Source organism: Cyprinodon variegatus, unplaced genomic scaffold (genome assembly GCF_000732505.1).
Source record: "Cyprinodon variegatus isolate N-32 unplaced genomic scaffold, C_variegatus-1.0 Scaffold0, whole genome shotgun sequence".
NCBI classification, from domain to species: domain Eukaryota; kingdom Metazoa; phylum Chordata; class Actinopteri; order Cyprinodontiformes; family Cyprinodontidae; genus Cyprinodon; species Cyprinodon variegatus.
The window spans coordinates 4,100,967-4,121,761 of record NW_015150453.1 but is presented as its reverse complement, the minus strand read 5'-3'; the positions used below and the strand labels follow the sequence as shown (position 1 = coordinate 4,121,761).

At 36.2% G+C, this 20,795-nt stretch overlaps 1 protein-coding gene across 12 annotated transcripts in view; it reads left to right on the top strand.

Annotated features, from left to right (window-relative positions):
* The window catches only part of cspg5 (chondroitin sulfate proteoglycan 5), a 70,169-nt gene extending 51,252 nt beyond the window's left edge, over positions 1-18,917 (top strand). The window contains exons 4-7 of one of the 12 annotated variants that reach the window (XM_015376988.1): positions 6,146-6,221; positions 9,228-9,284; positions 15,397-15,498; positions 17,925-18,050. In XM_015376988.1, the coding sequence (XP_015232474.1) occupies positions 6,146-6,221; positions 9,228-9,284; positions 15,397-15,483 (220 nt within the window). In that variant the 3' untranslated portion in view covers positions 15,484-15,498; positions 17,925-18,050. Of the gene's footprint in view, positions 1-6,142; positions 6,300-9,227; positions 9,285-15,396; positions 15,499-17,924 lie in introns of all 12 variants that reach the window. The other 11 variants (XM_015376915.1, XM_015376692.1, XM_015376272.1 and 8 more) reach the window with 11 other exon arrangements.
* Positions 18,918-20,795: the final 1,878 nt, after the last annotated feature.

The window sequence follows — 20,795 nt, the reverse complement described above, 5'->3', positions numbered from 1 at the left end:
TGCCAAATGTTAGTATTAATATCCGGGCAAGCCATAATGTGTAGAGCACACGTTTAGTTCCAAACGGTATCGATCTTGCTTAGTTAGCACCCACCTACAGAAGTTTGTTTTTAACCAATCGGGATGCAAAATGAAATAACAGGAGATGCCATGAGAAATAACAACTGAGGCTTTTTGGTTCTTCTTTCTCTTTCAAAGAAGAAATTGTGGATTCTGGGAAACCGGTGTGATAGCAGCAGCTAATCGTACGTCCTCCGGCATTGCCATGTTTATTTGGCTTAGCTGTGGGCCTTGCAGCTCTTGCTTTCCTCACATGACATGTCCTGCTTTAAACAATAATACTGTAATGTTATTGGTGTGACCTGTTTTGGGTCGCTCCATAATGCCTCTTAACTTTAAGAAGTAAAACAAGTTGTGGTTTTTAAACCACTGCTTTTTACCATTTCTTACCCTGGAACACAGCGTAGTCCATAGATGTTAATGTTATGAACTAATATGTTTTATCATATTAGTAAATATCCTTTGCTTCTCTGATCAGTTTCCTTCAGCAGTCTTACACTTAAGGTGGCTCAGGTGCCTCATTCCAGTTTTGGATGATGGATTTGACAGGATGATCAAAGCTCTAAGTATTGTTTTACAACCATCCTGGTTGAAAATTCTCCACCAATTAATTGCTGATCTGATCAATGTGCCAAATTTTTTTGTTTACCAATGCTTTTAACAAACCTCCATTTGTATTATAGAACAGCTGCATTAATACCAGCTAAAAAACAGCCATAACAATGAATGGTTGTGACTTGACAACATTGTAAAAGTTCAAAGTGTAGATAGTTACACATAAAAACAGGGTTCTTACTGTGCTTTAACTTCAAAACTTTGCAGAAAGCTAAAAACGCTAAATTTTATGCATCCCACTTTGTGTTAAGTAAGTAAGTAAGAGACTGTCAGAAAGGTGGCAGGAGAAAAAGAGTAAAAAGTCCAACTGAAAGGCGGACTGAATACAAAAAGGAGTGGGTAGGGGTAGTGTTGCCCTCACTTCACCAGTACCAATGTTTTATACTGATCTCCGTGGTAACAGAGCTGTTGAAGTGGATGAGCAGAAGCCCAGAGACTGAGCACCACGGATGCGAATGGGATCCAAAGGACCAAGACCTCATCACAATCTCCCACGCTGCATGGTTTATTTTTAGGTCCGCAGGGAGGGATATCATGCTAGCTGTGGTGGAGATTAAACTCAGTGGCAAGGAGGAAAAGTGGTGCAGTGGAAGCATCCATAATGCTGGCTTGCAGAAATAAAAAAGAAAAAAAGGAAAGCAAGGGTGATGTCATTGGGACTGTGGATCAAGCTGAAAGTAGGGCAGCCTGAAAAGAAGGAGGGGAAGGGAGGGGAGGGGAGCGGGAAACGGGCGGAGGAGGTGGAGTTGACCTACATACAGCTGTGCAACCTGAGGGGTGTGAGCGGTGGGGTGCTGCATGAAAGAGAAAACACTGCCTCATCAAGTGGTGGGGTTTAAGAAATTGAGATGAGGAGTGAGAAGGAGGCAAGGGAAGAGGAAGAAATGGAGGACTGCAGATTAGGAAATCAGAAAAGAGGGCGAGATGAAGATTCGGGTGTGACTGAGAGATTTGCATGAAGAAAGGAAACCATGTGTGAAAGATAAAGAAGAGAGAGCGGCTATGGGGAGAAAAACTCAGCATGAAACACTCAGAGGAGTGTGTTTGGTGCCAGAAAGCCTCATGAATACTTGAAACTCCAACCTGCTCCATCCTTTAAACATAGCTTAGAGATTTTTTACAAGGCTCCGGTCAGTGCCTTGGAAAGCAGATACAGACAAGTCATAAGTCTTAGAAAACTATTCCACACAGAACGGCTTATATCTAGGAATATCCCAATCTGATATGGATATCAGATATTGTTCCGATATCAGGTAAAAAACTAATATCGGCTTACAACTAATATCTCTGATAGGTCATTTATTCTCATACCCATTGTTGTTGACTATTGTTGTTTGTTTGAGTATTATCACTTCAACAATCCTTATCGAAAATTCCACAAAATAAGTATTAAAAGTGTGTATGATTTGTGCTGATATTGTATTGAGTCACCATTGGTATCGGTCAGTTCTCAAAGATGCAATATCAGTATCGTATCGGAAATGAAAAACTTGTACCGGGACATCCCTACTGATAGCGCTCATCATTCATATATCAGACTAAAACAGCCGTGCTGAGGTGAAAGGGCATCCGAAAGTTCAGGAGCAACACAGAAACCAACGAGAGTCCATCTTCCATAGGATGGAAGATACTGGAACACCAGCATCAGTGTCCACAGGGAAAACATTTACCTTCGCGAATTTGGAGCTGCTTAAATTGACTAAGTCTATGACTTTGGAAGTAGTGTTTATGGTCATTTGAGGTACATTAAATGAGATTGAAATCACCATAATACCAAAAAAATATGGTGGAGTTACTCCTGATGGTGGTGACAAAATACTGTAGGACTGTTTTTGTGCCATAAATAATTTGTATTTCTCAAAGCAGATGGAATAATAAAGAAGGAGGTTTAACCTTAAGTCTTCCAACTTATCTAAAAATCAGTATGGTTGAAATACGGATGCAAATGGCTTTTCTGACCCAAGAATAATACAATTAACCTAAAATATTAATATAAAAGTCAAAGAGATGAAAAGGACCCCTATTAGACAACTCTGAGACAGATGATATTAATAAGTAATGCTGCAGCTAACAATCGTGTAGCAGCCTTTAACATCTTCATTGTAAGTTTTATCTCTGTATGGCTCCAAAACTGTCTCAAAATTATAAAATTTCCATTAGATACAAACTATATCTTCTGACAAAATAAACTCAAAACAGCTTAAATTATACATTGTGTAAATCGAATTACACTCTGCATGAAGATCTCAAAAACCTGTGAATGTGGATGGTCTTAACATTTTTTGGAAGTGGTCTTTTGCGTGCTATTATTGGGCTTGTCATAGCTTGTCGTAGTTGGATCATTAACGGAGACCGGGGAAAGAAAATGCTAATATGTGCATTTTTGGTAGGCTATTAAATTATATTGGCCTTAAATTCAAATTCTGCTTGCAAATGGCATGTATGACCTGTTGATGGTGTTTTGTGACTAAACCTTCTATAGATCTTGGTGATCAAGAAGCTAAAGTTTAAAGAAAAAACTGTAGACATTGGAATCAGAGTAAAGAGGAAGAAAAGTCAGAAGAATGTGGGTTAACTGCAATCATTGTTTAAAGATGTCATATATCGCTTAAGAAGTACAGCTCTAGGTAAGAATGTTTAGTAGGAACACAGTCGGGATACCTGTGGTGGCAGCATATAATGCGTCTGTGATTTGATGTTCCCTCACAAATCCTAACAAATGTAGCAAGAATGAATAGAATTAAAAGGAGATTCTTGGCACATTTTACATACAGGATGATTAGCTGATATATGTTCAACAGGGGCCAAGCAGGAGACCAAAGCTGAACGAGGGGATAGGAAACCTTCATCTTTATCTCTTCCTCTCCATTATAACTGCTTTATCTTTGACAGCACAAGGTTTCCCACAGCAAATTGGCTAAACCCAGTGGATGGTGTCTCCAGGATAGCCCAAAGGCAGCCCACTGTGTTTTAGTAAAAAAAAAGAATTCTAAGTAGACAGAATATTGTAATATATGAGTAATAATTTACATGTTATTTTAAAATATTATTGACAATAATTAAATTCCAACTATGAATTGTAAAGAAGGCAGACCCTTAAAGCACTGTTTTAAATAAAAAAATAATAAATAATAAATATAGGTTGTCTACAGTAAAAGTGCAGCCAGTAAATCTTAAATAGAGCATTTAAAATCAAGATATATATCATCATAACTAATACAACTAGGAACCAACAAAACACTTAAGGACCAAGGCATTTAAAACTGACCAGTTATTATCCAATGCTCCACATGCACCAAAAGGTTTAAGTGATCGACAAATTTAGACTTTAATTTCATTTTGATCAGTTTCATATATATATGTTATTTACTCGTCACTTTAGCTGCCATCTCAATTCAAGTGCCATATTGGAAAGAACCAATACTTGCGTTCAGCACATCTTGCCTATATCATGACGAACAAGGCATTTTAACAACGACCATGTAAAGGGTCCTTGGGTTGTCTACTGGCTGTGGTTGCAACAAACCCAACAAAACATACTAACTTCGTTTGACCATTTCTGTGTTACATATTATGCAAAGACGTTATTGGAGAGTGGCAAAGAGAGGCAGTGATTTTTAGCATTGTGTGTGACCAACTAGTGCATATGTGTCTATGTATCGACCATAGGGGCTCACCATTGTGCTTTCAAACTTATCAATGTCACTAGTTCATATCTCTCCCTTAGAATATATAATAAACAAGCTAAGCCTGGTGGGGGGTGGCAGTAAAGCCTGAGATGCTTATAGTACAGCAGGGAATTTCTTCAGTCTTGACAGTCCCTTCTTTAAATCTAACCTGCAATATCTGCATGCAGATCAGAGAAGTGGTAAGACCGCATCATCTTTAACTCTACATGAGATTAGGGAATGAAAATGATGAAAAGCAGAGTCACAACTTGACATCAGAAAGAAGATGTGGGATGATGTTTCTCTGTGCCTTCAAGAGTTCACAGAAATCGTTCATTTGAATGGGGAGCCAAATGACAGAGAGAAGAGAAAAATATACAAAACTGGTGTTGCTCTCAACATAGTTAGCGTTTGATTTGGTCTCTGCGACAAACTTCTCTTTGCTTTGAAAAATCTGTGATGAAGAGGAAGGAGCAGCAATCTGAAAGAGTTCAAACAGGTTTTCCTGAATCTGTTTCCTCCGAGGTGAGATGGAGGGAAACAAACAGTCAGTGTCTGATTAAAAGTAGTCTGGTAACATTTAGAAAAAAATATGCTGTTAGACTGTAGCATAGATCTTATAATCACAGGAGCTGAAGCAGTTCATTACAGAAAGCTAATGAAGAAAAATCAAATTAATATATTCAGAGGTCTAAGGTCAGTTTACACAAGTAGATAGTCCTGTTAAAATCAAGACATTCCATTTTCTTAATTGATTCAAGTGCTGGTAAGCACAAAGTATTACATTTGTTTTACCCACTGAGAATTCATCTAAATAATACAATACGTTTTCTACTAATCCCGTAAAAATTAGAATTAGCCATTATTTAGTGTGATGCTTCTTTTAACCATCTGTGGTTCCCTGACATTAGTCTGGTCATTTCTCTAGTCATTTCTCACTTTTAACTAAGGAATTTTTCAGTTTTTTTTTTCATGTACTGAATAATTTAAATTACATTTTAATCAGACTGAGATCTGGACTTGATTTGTATTCTCATTTTCCTCGAAGACTGTTTTGGGGTTTAAGCCAAAGAGGCCCACTGTTCCATTCTTTAAATTATTTACCTGTACTTTACTAAAGACGTGTGCACTGATCTGTCTGCTAAGAGCTGCCTAGAAGCTTCTAACCGAAAGAAACAAACCATCTCTAAGTAAACAGGTGTTCATTATGATGTGTGTAAAGAAAATGTAAAGCTAAATTAAGCATAAAATCATAAAGATATTTTTTGTTATTTTCTCAGACTTGTTTTGAATTCAAAAAAGACATGTATGCTTTATGAATTTAGAACCAGGAAACATGCTGTTGTCATTGTGTTGCATCACAGGTTAATGTTTATTTTTCTTTTGTCTCACTGTTTTTCATGTTTAGCTGCTTTACTAATGCTGCTTTGGTGCTTTTTCTATGATTTTAATGCTGTTTTCTCCTTCCTTTTCCAAAAATGTTATATTTTCTCTGCCCCTCTGTTGCCCTCATGCAACCCACTACATTCATTTTTTTTTCTGTCTGAGTCTTATTTTGCTATTTCAACCTTATATCTTTCTTCCACATAATCTGTCTTGATTAACAACCTCCTATGTCCTTGCTTTAATGTTATTATCCTCATTCTTTGTCTCTTTTTCAAATTTGTTGTTTTTCTGCAAAATATCCTATTCTTTTGTTTGTGTTTGTTTTTTCCACCACTTTTCTGTCTCAAATCTCTTACATTTTCTTTTTTTGGTTTCTCCCTCTGTTCGACCCCTTCCACCCTACCGGCGCCCAGCAGTAAGTACCGGCCTTCATCGGAGCAGCACAATGATAATTTCTCACTGTCCACCATCGCTGAGGGCTCCCACCCAAATGTAAGGAAACTGTGCGAAACCCCTCCTAACGTCCCTCATGCCCGTGCATTGGCTTACTATGATAACATTATCTGTCAGGTAACGTGGTTCTCGCCTCTATCTCTCTCACCCCTTTTCTGCATCTCCCTTCCAACCTAAATCCTGCTTGGGCCTTCAACTCCCCCTCAAAATGCATGGGCATGAGTATTCTCAGATACTCTGAGGTGTTATAAGCTCCGAGGAGGGAGGATTGGCGGGGTCCAAGGTCTGGCTGCCGATAATCATCTCTCATTATTTAATAAAAATTTCTGTCTGGAGAAGAACGGTATAGAGATGCACCGATTAGAGATTGGTTTCCAATCTTATGTTTTTGTGTAGCCCCTACCTCTCAGTATTAAGTCAGTTCAGATCATCTATATTGTTAAACAGAATTTGAAATATATTTATCCAACTTTTCCGCTACGATCATATATTAATTGTTCGTATTAGTGGGACAATAGTGTAGAGCTGAGAGGCAGTTTCATGGATTATCCATTCCTATAGATTGGTTGAATGACAGATGGCTCTGTTTTAAACAAAATGGCCAAACCTGTAAAAGTAGAAAATGAAAAACAATGTAAATAACATCACACAACAAAAGTCTTTCTTTCTGTTTTAAAAACACGAGAATGTTTATTTACCTATATCAATTGACAATGATAAATATCTGAATATGTTTACTTTTGGGCTGCAGTCTAGCCAATTGATAAACTATTACTTGTAAATGAAAATATGTTAAAAATTCTTCACACAACCAAAAATCTGGTGTTAAAGCGAAGAAAGAGAAATGATAACATCAAAATCATTAATAATCTTTTTTTCACGATTCAAGACAAACATGAAAAGATTTCATAAAAGTTAAACGTTTTAGCATGATTGATAGATTTATCTGAATGTTTTTATTTCTCATTGGACTAAAATAAACGTGAACATGCCAACATTTTCTTAACCTGCAAGTGTCAAATCTAAGTTCATTTTCTACAATGGTAACAAAGCAAAAGAAAAATGGCCACAGTGCCACAGATTAGAGGTTCAGTTCCCCCTGAAACCACATAGTCTACAGACTCCAAGATTTTCTTTGTATAATCTGATAATTCTAGGACATTTGAAAAACATCCTTATGAACCCTGCCTGTTCTCTGTCCTTCTAACATGCTTTTTCTCTTATCACCTCTTTGCATCTGTATTTTATGTCATGGCATGTCTGCTCTGTCGCTAATATGTGCCACCTGGCGGCCATGTTTGCTACCTAAGCTAATTTTTTTTGCTTTATCGACATGTCTTCTTGACTTGTTTATCCTGAAGGTTAATATGGGAAAGAGGGAGGGATGGCTAAGGCCAAAAAAAGTAATGGATTATGGGTTTACAAGATAGATAAGGGATATCACAACAGGTAAGTTAAAATTGTTGGGTGTTTTAGAAAAACAGCGTTGGTTATCAGGATAAACATCTGGGATGCAATGCCTTGGTTCTGCCTGAAGGGGGCAGACAGCAGAGCTGTCAGGTGCCTCACTAACAGAAGCATGGGTAGCTAGTTGCGCTAACCCCAAAGTTGTAGCAGCATGGGTTGCTCTATCGCTACAACAGAGATTGCATTCTTTTGTTAATTATTTTCAGGATGTGGTACCACCCTCTCATAGCTCTTTGGTAGTTTGTTCCCCCATTTTGCTCCAGTGTGTAGGCTTAAAACTTGTTTCCTTTGCTAGCTTTTCCATGTAGTTTATCAACATGCGAGCAGTTCCCACACATTCATTCTAAATATAGGTACTAACAATTTCTCCTTGTATAACATTAAACGCTAGAGCTCAAGATCAAGAAAATTCAAGAAAATTCAGTATTTTTTTTTCTAACATCTCTGTCACTGATCAAATAGTACTTGTGGAATATAAATTAATTGACTGAACTCCTAATGGTACCATGGGGAATATTTTTAATGTACAGAAGAAGTATTTTACCCATATTGCTCATTATTATTACTAATTTTCTAGTAAGCCCTTACGATATGTTGGATGCCAACATTGTGTCTTTATATTTGTATAAGGGAGGATATACAATGACTAAGAAATTACAGTTAAAAAGATTATCTGAATAGTAACAGTAAGCATCAAATATGGCTCTTATGGTTTATTTTCAAGTCAGGGTTCCCATGTTAACTGACATGAAAGCAGTCAATCCAACTATCACTTAATCTAGAAAACATTTTATTTGCACAACTGATATAAGGTGAAAAACCTCTAAAGACTGCTACGTTCATGAAAAATGACTTAGTACTATTTATATTTAAATATTCCCTGTTTTCTACATATAACCCAATTAGAATAATGGGGATTTGGAGCACATTTTTGTGGTAACATTCAAATATCAGATCATAGTCTTAAACAAATTTGACAAGCTGGAACCTATATAAAGCTTTAAAAAGTAAAGGTACATTTGAAAACAGTATTAAATTCAGACTGAATTCTTTCCCTGCTTTAAATAAATTTAAATAGGTTCTGCCATAACTGCTATGATCTTGAGTTAAACATCAAATGAAATATTCCCAACTACTTTTCGACTCAGTTTTAATACGCAAATGGCACAAAACACAAAATTTCATAAATAAACCATAAATTTTAACAATAAAAAACTAACAACTCCAAACCTGTGCTCTGTTGGTCCATACTAACAGCCGAGCAGCACCAGAGAGTCTGTGCTGGAACAGATCTGAATCCAGCTGGGAATATCAGCTGACATCGAACAGGAAGTCGAGTTCCTCCTACTCTTGGTCTCTGTCTCCAATGCTCAGCCTCTCTGTCTATTTTATCCGTCTCTTCCTGTTTCCCTCTTATAACTGTCTCCGATCCATTAGTTCTCTAACTCTTCCTCCTTCTTTCTGTCCACTTAAAACTCTGTCTTTCTCTGTTCTCCCCCTACCTGTCTTTCTTCTGGGGATGGCTTATATGGTTGTTTTTGAGGAATATAACCCTTTGCCCCGTCCCCCTCCCCTCAGAAAACCATGAGCAGATACACCTGGGAGTGTAAGACCAAAGAGGAGTCCGACTGCGAGGTAAGACCAAATTTAAGACATGTCAGACAGCCCCGACCCCCTGTCTCCCTTCCAAACAGCTCTCTCATTGTTACTGTGGCCCTGTCAGTCACCCCTCTCAACTGTCAGTGGGTTAGTCTAAGCCTTAGTCTGTCTAGACAAATAAAAACAAATATTAAACAAAACAAAAAAAAAACAGCTTAAAATATAAGATAGATTTGTTTCAACAGATTTAAATGTTCATTTTAAAACAGATATATAAACGCACTGTATAAAAAGACACAATATTGTACCATAATGGTTTTTTTTAGTTTGACATTAAATCAGATTAATTTGTCCTGTTTTATTCCACTTAAAAAAGCAAACATTTTTGGACAATTGCAGAAATTGACATATGATTATTGTGCATTAAAAAAAAAAAATGCAAAAACCCACATAAGGGTGCCATGGCTTTGTCCTCTTCAAAACATTTGAGTTAAATGTAGGGTCAGCTTTGGATGCAGTACCTCAAACAAGCTGGTGTGACATCATTAGAAAATCCAGAGAAATCAGGAATAGATTTGTGAACCTCCAAAAGTTGGGTTTATCCTTGGGTACAAGTTTATCCTTGGGTACAACTCTCAGATTCATGAAGGTGCTGAATTAATCTGTTTAAATATTTTAATCAAGAAACAAGCGATGCCAAGCCTCCACTGTTTAGGAAGGAGATAGTTTATTGTGTCATAGAGCAGGTCTATGATCAGTTCTTTCAAAAGACGTGGGCCAAAATGATTGAGTCAAGTACTTTAAAAATACAACTCAAAGGAATTTGAAAATACTTTTTTTTATTCCTGCAGGTAAATCAAATTTAGTAACTCTTATATGGATTTATTGAACGAGTTGCTGTAATTGTTAATGGCTGTAGGCAGGAAGGATCTGCTTTAGCAGTCTGTCATATAGCGAATCATGAGAAGCCTCTTATTGAATACCGTCTGTTGTCGTTCTGTAGGATTGCTTGTAATTTACTTTATTTTATGAGGAAATTTACTCCATAAATATTTCAAAAGGTTCCTGAATAGTTCCCAGATCAGAGTTGGTCTTATTTATTACCTTGTTAAGCTTGTTTAGGTCAGTTGTTTTGATGCTGCTACACTAACAGACGATAGCAGAGGGGATCACTTTCTCCCCAAAAGACTTTGAAACAATATGCCGCATCCTGCAGTTCCACCAAAAACTATGGAAATATATGTAAACTGCTGAATTAAAAGGCAAAAATATTCTAAACTAATAAAATAAATTAGACTAATGATGTTGGTGTTTAAAACTAATCCAAATAAGACTGATTTATTGTTAGAAAGAGTGACAATATGTGGTTGTTTCTTTTAAACAGTTGCATATCGGATTTCAGTTGTATCTGAAAAAAGGAAAACAACATCAGTAAATTCAATTAACAGATCATCTTCCCCTTTACCGACTATTATCTATTACTTTCTGCACAGGTCAGAAAAGACTGACTGATATTGGATGTGTTAATTTTAGCTAAGGCTACGTTTTTATTTACTGTCTATGGGAAAATTTGTGACTAGAAAAAAAAAAATCACATCACCTGCTTCTACTGTTTGTTAAAAAGTTTTATAATGTTTCGAGGAAGTAATGAATATCATCCACAGTGAATTTTACATTACTATCCAAATTTGGTTACAAATTAGATTCCTGTAAGATTAAATAAAACAAAACAACAAACATTGTTGGCTATGTTTTTGTGGTATTTCTTTTTAAAAATCTGATAATTGATCAGATTGAATTATTTGTTATGAGTGTGGGCATTCCATAGCGCTACAGGTTTTAGTAAAATTAGGATGTCAAAAAGATAAAAAAGAAGCATAAATGCTCTTTATTTCAAAACAGAAAAGCCACATTCATTCCTGCTTCAGAACTGACAGTTTTGTAGTAATGGTATTGGTTGTAAATATGCTCATTTGATTTTGTTTCAGCGGCTTAATTAAGATTCAAAATAAGGCAAGCAAGTTGATCTATACAGCAAAATTCAGTGCAAAGACAATTGTGCTTTAAACAGTGAAATAGAAGGAACATAGAAACCGAATAAAAGCAAGTAAAACATGAGTAAAACAAATAAAACAGCCAGTGAAAAGACTTCATTACCGGGCTGATGTGCTCTACTTTATTAGTTCTAGTGGGAACACAGGCAGCAGCATTTTGGATCAGCTGCAGCTGTCTGACGATTTTTAGGCAAACCTATGAAGACACTGTTGCAGTAATCAATCCTACTAAAGATAAATGCATGAGTGAGTTTTTGTAGATCCTGATTGGACTTTAGTCCTTTAATCCTGGAAATGTTCTTTAGGTAATAAAAGGCTGACTTAGCAATAATAAGACCCAGTTCTAGTTTCTAGGTGTTTAAGCAAACAAAATACCCTTTAATGTAGTCTTAAAGGGTCTTCAGCGGTTAGAACATAATAAGCAAATGATAAATTATAAATATATTTCCGTTATTAGAGTGCAGCAATAGGTGGGGAAGCGGTACTGCTATGTTACTCTATGTTTCATGCAGCCAGATAGATATGGCCCCTCCTGCACCTTGTCTGGTTTCTCAATGTAAAAGATAACAAATCTTTATGAACTAAATTACACAAAACCATATGTAGTTAATTGGCACAATGTGATACCAAAGCCTTGCCATGTGTCTGGGAAACCCCTAATGTGTAAGCATATTAAATATTCATGTAAAAATGTGAAATATTTGTAGCCCATGCAATTTATGAATGAGATAGAGAGAAAATGATTTTTGTTTTGTTTGAGCATATAAAATATGCCTGTTTTTAAACTTACAGGTGCAAAGCTAGGTCTTAAAAAAAGGTTTTTAGAATCAAATCATTGCAAGATTAAAAACTAGAAAAGGGTTTAAAGACCGACCTCTGCCAAGCAGCAAATTTACCCCCAAATTTGGACTTACAGCTATAGCTAAAACTCACACATGATCTGGATCATTACCAAATTTAAATAAATTGTTCCTTGACATGAGGCAGACCTCTGGTAAAAAATGTCCATTAGTATGTTTTCAATTAATCCTGCTAACAGACCAACAACTTTCCCTTTTCTTGTGTTTTTGTCTTCAGTAAAATACCTCTGAACGTTTTGAGTCCGATGCTGAGCCTGTCAATTATCACTGCTGCCACCCTCTGGTTAAGTAGGAAACTGCTTGTTCTGACAAATATCCACGTCTTACAATGTTGGAGAATCTTTTAAAAGATTATGATATGGATTATCACCTAAATTTAATGGGTTGTTCCTTGGAATGGGGACAGCTCTGATAAAAAAAAAAATTAAAATCCACCCAGTTAGTTATCTTGAACACAGACAGACAAACACACTAACTCTCCTAAAAAACATAACCTCCTTGGCCGAGGTAACAATATTTACACAAAACAATTTACGAAGAAATTGTTATTTTAAAATAAGATTTTGTGTTGTTGCTTTAGAATTTTGTACAAGGCAAACATAAAATAAAATGAACAAACAAAGTTTTGTGGAAGTCTTTGAAATGTTCACTATGGCTTACCTCTCAGGGCACAATGCTGTAAAGATTTGGCACTACCATTGTTTTTTTAAACTGTTACTTTAGATGTGCAAGTCATGGTTTCCGCTGCACAAACACTGCAAAAAACACGGTGTTACACCTCGGCTTTATAGACTGAAGTCGGTATCTGAATCCCAGCTGTCTGCTTGGACGACCAACAGCCTCTATATATAAGGTGCTGGCTACAATGCTGTAGCATGCTCTGGGTCCTATTTAACACTTTTTTTATTCACTCTGTTACTGAATAAAAAAACAAGAATGCTTTCTGGGATTATGACCATCCAAAAATTACAGTTTCTGCACAAATACAAATAAAATCTTTTGGACCTGCCCTTTAAACACTGGCCCTGCAGAAAGAAGCTGTAGACCTTATCACCAACCCAGTCTAGACATAAAAACACATGCTGAACATTTATTGGAAAAAACTATCATTTGCAAAAAAGAACTGTTTACTGAGAAGGTGAACACAAGGTCCTTGTTTTCTGTGCCGTTCCATAAACAGCAGTCATTTCTCTGCTGTAATTGAAAGCTTTGTGTTTCTTTCATGGCGGTGGATTGAACCCACTTGTCCCCAATCTTCCCCTCAAAGTAATTCAGCCGAGTGCAGCCGCATCCTTCCCTCTGCAGCAAACTGTGAAAGGGAATTGTTTCCTGTCAACAGTAAATAAATTCAGGACAGGAAACACACTTACCAGGCCGAGTCGGCAGTCATTTTTAAGAGGATTCCCATCGACTGTATTGGCTCTCATTGACTTATCACAGCTGAGCTCACCCAAGGTTTTCAGCAGATTAAGCTATTTAAATCATTCCTAACTGTTTCATTATTCCAAAAGACAGTAAAAGACAACAAAAATCATAGTCTGATCATGCTGCCCCTGTCATACAATCATTAATCCTTAGTTAAATCCCCAAGTTAAATAAAGACAGATTTTTAGTGCCCTAAACATATACAGTATTATTATTCTGACACAGACTTAGCCAACACACCAATCCTAATCAGAAGTAGCAAACAACATACAATCTTAAAATCAAGGGACTGCACATAATTCTTCTCATTGCCTGAAGAAATATATTCTAGTCTGTCATATCTTTCAAAGCTGTGAAGTTGTTTAAAAGTCAGTCCAGATGCTTCTGTGATTACAAAGAGCTAATCTAAAAAGCCTTTTAAGTGATTAATGCTTAAAACCAATTTTGTAAGTGCTTAAACTAAACCAAAGATCATGAATCATGAATCCTTTGAGGAAAGCAATAGAGGAAAATAAGTGTGCACAACTCCAAAAAGGAAAAATTGAGAAGTAGATACAGTAAGTGCTTATTAAATGTATGATCATTAAACTACCGCCATTTATTTCTATAACAGTATGAACCACATGTCTCTTTGGGATACATCTTGCAACAAAGCAGGTTTCCTTTAAATTAAAAATAAACCTGACCAGGTTCTTAGATGTAGCAGTTCAAGCAAATGAGGAAAAGATAATATTTTCTTTAATCTGTAACATCTTGATTGATATGAAGTTTTTAAAAAACTTCAAAATTATTTTTAAATAATTCATCATTATGCAGCTTTACTGTTATATCCACAGCAACATGAATCGCAAGCTTCACCAATTATTTTGGTTACGCTTTTTCGCATCTTTGTGCCCGAACACCAAAAAACAAAATCCAGTATCATCATTGCTCAAATCCCATATTAACAGATATAGTGTAGAAATGCTTCCTGTCCTGCTTTTATTTATTTAGCCATTATATATCTAACTTATGCAAAAAACTGAATTTTGCCAAAAGTCTTGATTAAAAACAATGTGTAGCCAAACAGTGTATAAAAAACCTTCTAAATGTATGCTCAGCAGGTTGGGAACTTAATGCAAACTTTCCTTTGCTATTGAATTCTACAAAAGAGCTGTGCTTGTATAAACAATAATACCTAAGATTTTTTTCCTTTACTAATGGTGCATTAAGTGCTCTATTATTTTTATTATTTGAATGGTCAATAACTCCGTTTTTTAGAGATTGTACCAGTGATTTAGATTAAATTGAAAAATTAAATATAAATTGCACCTACTTGCTATATTTAATAAGCCTTTCATGACTTTTCCATGGAAACCTTGTTATCATTTGAGTAAAGAAACCTAATTTATTTTGGTGCATTTTCTTAAATTCACAACCTTATATAACAAGAGGCTGTTAATCAGTAAACATATAAATAAACTCTCAATAAAAAGCAACAGTTTCAAGGAATATTAGAAACTGTAGTATTAGGTGCAAATCATCCCACTAAAGGAAATAATTGCTTTTTTTATTTGAATTAACCTGAAAACTCCTCATGCTTACGCAAAAATAATACAATCCCAGATTTGACTAAAGGACATCAAGAACTGTCCATGTGCCTCCATCATCATCTTCATCATCAGAACCCTGTTTATATCTGTTCCCACTCCCCCTCAAAAGTTGAATCCCACACAAAAGTCCTTGTGACTCTGTGCTCCCACCCACTGCCCGCACCTCTTCACCCATGCACAACAACAATGAAATCCAACAACCACAAACATTTTCCAGTTTCATGCTGACGGGAGGACAGAGGGCCCCTATCCCGTAACCATGGAAGTGACATACCCACACGTCCTGCCTGAAGTTACTATCTAGGCCAACAGCCATCGGGTAAATCCTCTCAATGCTCTTCCTCTCTGAAAGTACCGTTGAGTTCAAATGCAAACATTCAATTAGGGAGCGCTTGCAAATGGCACAGGCCTCAGGGTCTGGACTTAAATGCGTGTGTGAACGAGAGCATCTATCTTTGCTCCTGCTCTGCTTATGTGTGTGTGTGTGTGTTTGGGTGGGCACTCTTTAGTGTCGTTGTGATTGTGAAAAGAGGTGCAGACTGACGCCCTGGAAAGCCTCAGTGCAGCAAAGTCGATAAAGCCATGCAAAATTAATGGGACTAAGAGGTTGGAAAACAGAGTTTCAATAGACTTTATAATCAGTTTTTCCCTTCTGACCTTAAATTAAATGCTGACGACTTAAATCGAAACAACTAAAGCATAGAGATTGTTTTTTGTTTTTTTATCTCTCCCCCAGCAATTGCTTGGATATGTATGATGGTGGTGCACATTGAAAATAAGTTTGGGTGGAGTGTGTTTAGCTTTGAAACAATGAAAGGACCGAGGAGATCAAAGGTGTTCTGCATGAGCGATCATCACTGTTGAAGAGGTGCATTGTTTTTCTTTTTGCATGTGGATGTGCATGTGCTTCCCAGGTTGCTTTTTTTGTGGGTGGGGAGGGCTGGGAGATTGCTGTCGCTCATGCAGCTCACTTCAGTATCTCCTCATCGATACCCATCATGCCACCTGAGCATGGTGTTTGTAAAACAGTGGACACCAGACCACTAAATTTATAAAATTTTTCTTTTTAGCATGAACTAATTGAGCCATATCTGCAACATCTAAAAGTTTTTTGTTGTTGTTTTTTTTAACAGGTATTGTCCATTAAACAAAGCAGAATGTTTTGTAAAGACATCTTTTCTTCTGATAGTTAGAATTTATTCAAATATTTAGGCTATAGCTCCTCCAAACATCGTCATCAGTCATGTTAATGCAATAAAAAAATAGGAAATGCTCAAATTTACAGTACACAGTATATTCCACAATGTTAAATATGCAGTGTCAAATTACATATACTCTTTTGGAGTATTACAAGAACAGCTGGAGTAAGATATACTCCATGTAGAGGCAATTTAACACAAATTCAGTTGGACAAAAGGCACTCGGATTGGTGTTTAATTAACTCCTAAAGTGTTACTTTAACACTGCAAAATGCACTGTGTACAAACAGATAGAATGTGTAGATATATCCTTAAATAATGCTACAAGTGGGTTTAATAAAAGTTCTATTGATGAAAAAGTTTAGATTGAACTGAACGTATCTAAAATTTGTTGACTAACTGCGTTATTAACAAAAACATTTTTCAGTGGATAATGTTGGTATCACCAATGTCCATTTGAATCTGTCAAACATAGAAGGGATATTGTGAATAACGCCTGCATTATAGATCATAATTAGTCCTATAAAGCCCATAAATATTTAACGATCAAAACCTGACTTCTTTTCAAAATGTCTCCCATGAAAAACCGTGAGAGAAAAAAATGTACTTCAACTTATTAATAAATAAGCATAAAAATTACAACTTAAACACAAAATATATGTATAATTTGTGTATCTATGTGTATATATATATATATATATATATATATATATATATACACACAACAGGTTGTCTTAGTTGTCATTTTGTACATTTTTTTTATGTGCCGTTAAAATTTTTTAGATTAAAGCCCTTTGATTGAGTTTTCACGTCACAGCTATACTGTGAATGGCATTTTTGCATCATTATAAATGTGAGCATCTTTAGTATTTAAAATGAAAAGCAAAGGTTTTAAATGGGGATATGGTTTTTCTCCCACTTATCAAAAATTCTCCAGCTTAAAGTCACCAGAAGAAAACCCTCTAAAGCCTGTTTATTGCAATATTTAATAAAGAAGCAGAGAATTTGATGACAGCGATTAACAGGCATTAAATATACATTAATATGTATATTAATACATTGAAAGATTATCATTAAATTTCCATGCTGTAATGATTAATCAGATTCAAGATAAAAGATTTCTGACTTAAAGCAATGCAGGATTAGAGGTGCCCTAGATGTTGTGGATATGGTAGAAAAATGTTAATTTCACTGTCTGGTAATTTGCCTTCTTGACTTCTTGATTTTTCTTTCAATGAACGAATTGCCCATATTTTTTAGATTCAACTTTTTTTTTCCTCTATTTTCTTTATTAAGTAAAGCTGAATATACACATAATGATCAAAAACAGATAAAAAGGTCAATAAATGAAAAAAAATCACAGAGTTTAAAGCCTTACTCTAAAATACAACAAAGGGTGTTAAAAAAAACAGCAGCTAAAGTTGCTACTAATCATCAGGGTCAGAGTTAGAGCTGAACTTGAATGCGTCATTTTCAGTCATTCTAACTGTGTTTCTTGACACCCCCTCCCTCACCACCCCTCCACTACTTCCTTTTTGTTATGTAGGATGATCCGCATTCCCAAAACAAGCTGGAGGACCCGGTGAAGGCGCCGCCTAAGGAGGATGATTCCCTCAACATCCACAACTCTCTGACCCCCAAACATGAGAACCACAAGGTCCTTGGCGAGGAGAACTCCTCGGAGGTAAACTCACTGCAGAACAACATGATGTGAATCAAAACAAAACCACGAAAATCGCCCCCCCCCCTCAGCAACCTGACAACAAAACACAGAAATCAACATGTGCCGGCAATGGGAAGATGCAGACCTCATCAGCTGCTCTGTTTTTGCCCGCTGCCGTGCAGCCTAACCAGTCAACCAACCAGCCTGCCAACACACCAGCCAACCGACTCAGTATACAGCTGTCTCCAATACGGCACCACTGCCACCAGCAGCCTCCAGTCGCTGCAAATAAAAGAAAACATACACTGGCTCTGCCTCCGTCACTGCCCCAGCTAAAAAAAAACTGCACCCTGTCCCAATCTGCTTAACCCCAAAGCTCCCTTTTAACCCCCATTCTACCCCTTACATTCAGCCATACCCCTGTTTCGCAGCCCCACCCCTCCTTGTTGCTTAAACTTTCCCATCTCTGTAATACCTGCACACACACGCGCACACAGACATTAGAAGCATACACATCTGTGAAAAGCTCCGACACGCTTTTATGTGAACACCGTCACACACCTTCCCTTTCCCTGCCTGCATTGGTGTATTTTGTAAAAAGAAAGAAATCATACAGAAGTTTAAAACGTACAGAAAAAGTTGTTGTAAAAAAAAAAAATAAAGTTAATGCTACTGAGAGGTTTTGATGTTTGTCTAACTAATCCAATTATGTATAAATATTGGGAAAAAAAAGTTTGCTTGGATTGATTTAAAAGAAGCAACACAATGTGTCTTGATTTTCATTGATGTGATTTCTAATCCTTGATGTACTTGTTTTTTTTGTTGTTTTTTTTTGTACTTTTTTGGACTTCAAACAGAGAAAAAAAAATAAATGAAACGCAGACAGTTGTTGAAATAAACCTTTTTAACATGACCTCTTTGGATCCTGTGTTTACCTCTGTGTCGCCTCCCCTTTTTTTCCTTCCCTTTAAGTCTGACGCTCTCTGCATGGCTTTGAACGCAGCTTTTTAGGTCCTTGTCTCAGTGTGTCTCAGCGCTTACACATACACAGCCACAGTAAATACACAATTGGATCATTTTATTGCAAAAAGTTATTTTTATTTTTTTATTTTACCTAGATTTGACCACATCCAAAATATTCCCATTTTATATCTAAATTATATTTTTACACAGCACACAAGTACCTTATATTCCTGTTTAGCAATGCATAGGCTGGTGCTTATTTCTAGAGGAGTACACTTCTAACATGTCACCAATATTTTGCGGGTTTTATAAAACAGTGCCATTAATTTGACTGGCTGATTGAATAAAACTGATTTTTTTCATATTCCACAAACATCATCTTGATAAAAGTTACAGAATATAATATCATAAAACTGAACTATTACAAACAACAGGATACTTGCTGATAATATGACCCCACATAAAACCTCTGAGATAAATTCATTGAGATGAAAGGACACTTAGCAATATAGTCTAGTTACTGTACACCACTGAAATCCTGTAAGTCATATGAAAGTCTTATATCAACCTAAAAGTCCTATTTTTTTTTTTTTTTGTGATAAAAAATAGGTTGTTAAAAAAATAATCAAAGGCGATTCTGTAAAAATTCAACAATCTTTAGTCCTTGACCTTTAGTCCTATTCATGTTAATGTGAAGCCTGTTCTCATTCTTCAGGAGTAACATGTAAAAAATAAAAAAGGCAGGAAGCTGAAGATGTGGCTGAAGGATTCAATATTTGCAACGCCTTAACTCTTCAAAAGATTCTCCTCACTGGTTATAAATCATGACTAGAAACACCAGAAAGCTGTCTGCTGCTTCTGCATGTTTCATGCCTCTGGAGATGCTTTTGCTGTTTCCAGCTGGACACACTCTGGCTGACATGCTTGTGCTTGCAAATAAAAGCCCTCTGTGGGGCACATTTGGTGTGTAAACAAAATCAGATGAAAAATGGATCTCTGGCTGAAACAGTATTAAAAGGTTGTTATATTATTAGGTGGGCTACAGTTTTTATATAGGCGGTGGTAATTGGAACCGAGTACAAAATAAATTAAAGTAATTAAAAATGTACATTTTGATCAGGTTTAGGCAGCAAGACTTAAAAGATACTTTTTTCGGATATTTCTTTTTGTAATTCTGTAAATCTATTCATTTTTAAAGTTGGAAAGGGTTAAGACGACAAAAAAAAAAAAACTCTTAAAGCACAATTTAAGTCTACTACCCAGAAATTTCATGTCAAGCATTAGACACTTTAGGATCGTTTTTAGGTTTAATCAATAAAAATAATTTCATTTTAAACTCTGAGGGCTCAGCAGGAAAATGTCAGCTCAATTGATGTTTTATCTCAATGACAAAATCTCTTTAAAATATCTGTAAAACAAATTAAATATCACATGATTAAACTATTTGAAACAGATCTCCAAGTCTAAAATGTTTTCAGAGGAGTTTCAGCTCTAGCAGTTTTACAAAATGTTTCATTAAATGACATGTTGTCTGTCAATAAATTATATGTGATTACTAACATTTTGATGTGCTCCTGTGTTAGCCTATTCTATCTTAAAGGTATGAAGGATTTTTTAAGACCCGCCCTCTCCACTTTGAAAAAAATGCGCATGCAAGAGCATGCACCATCCAATTTCTCTTTTTGCACGCCCTGTTTAAAATGTGCTATTCTGATAGCTCATACAAGCTTACTGTTTCCACATACAGCAGGGACTACATAGTGGACTTTATAGCAAACTAACCATTCAGAC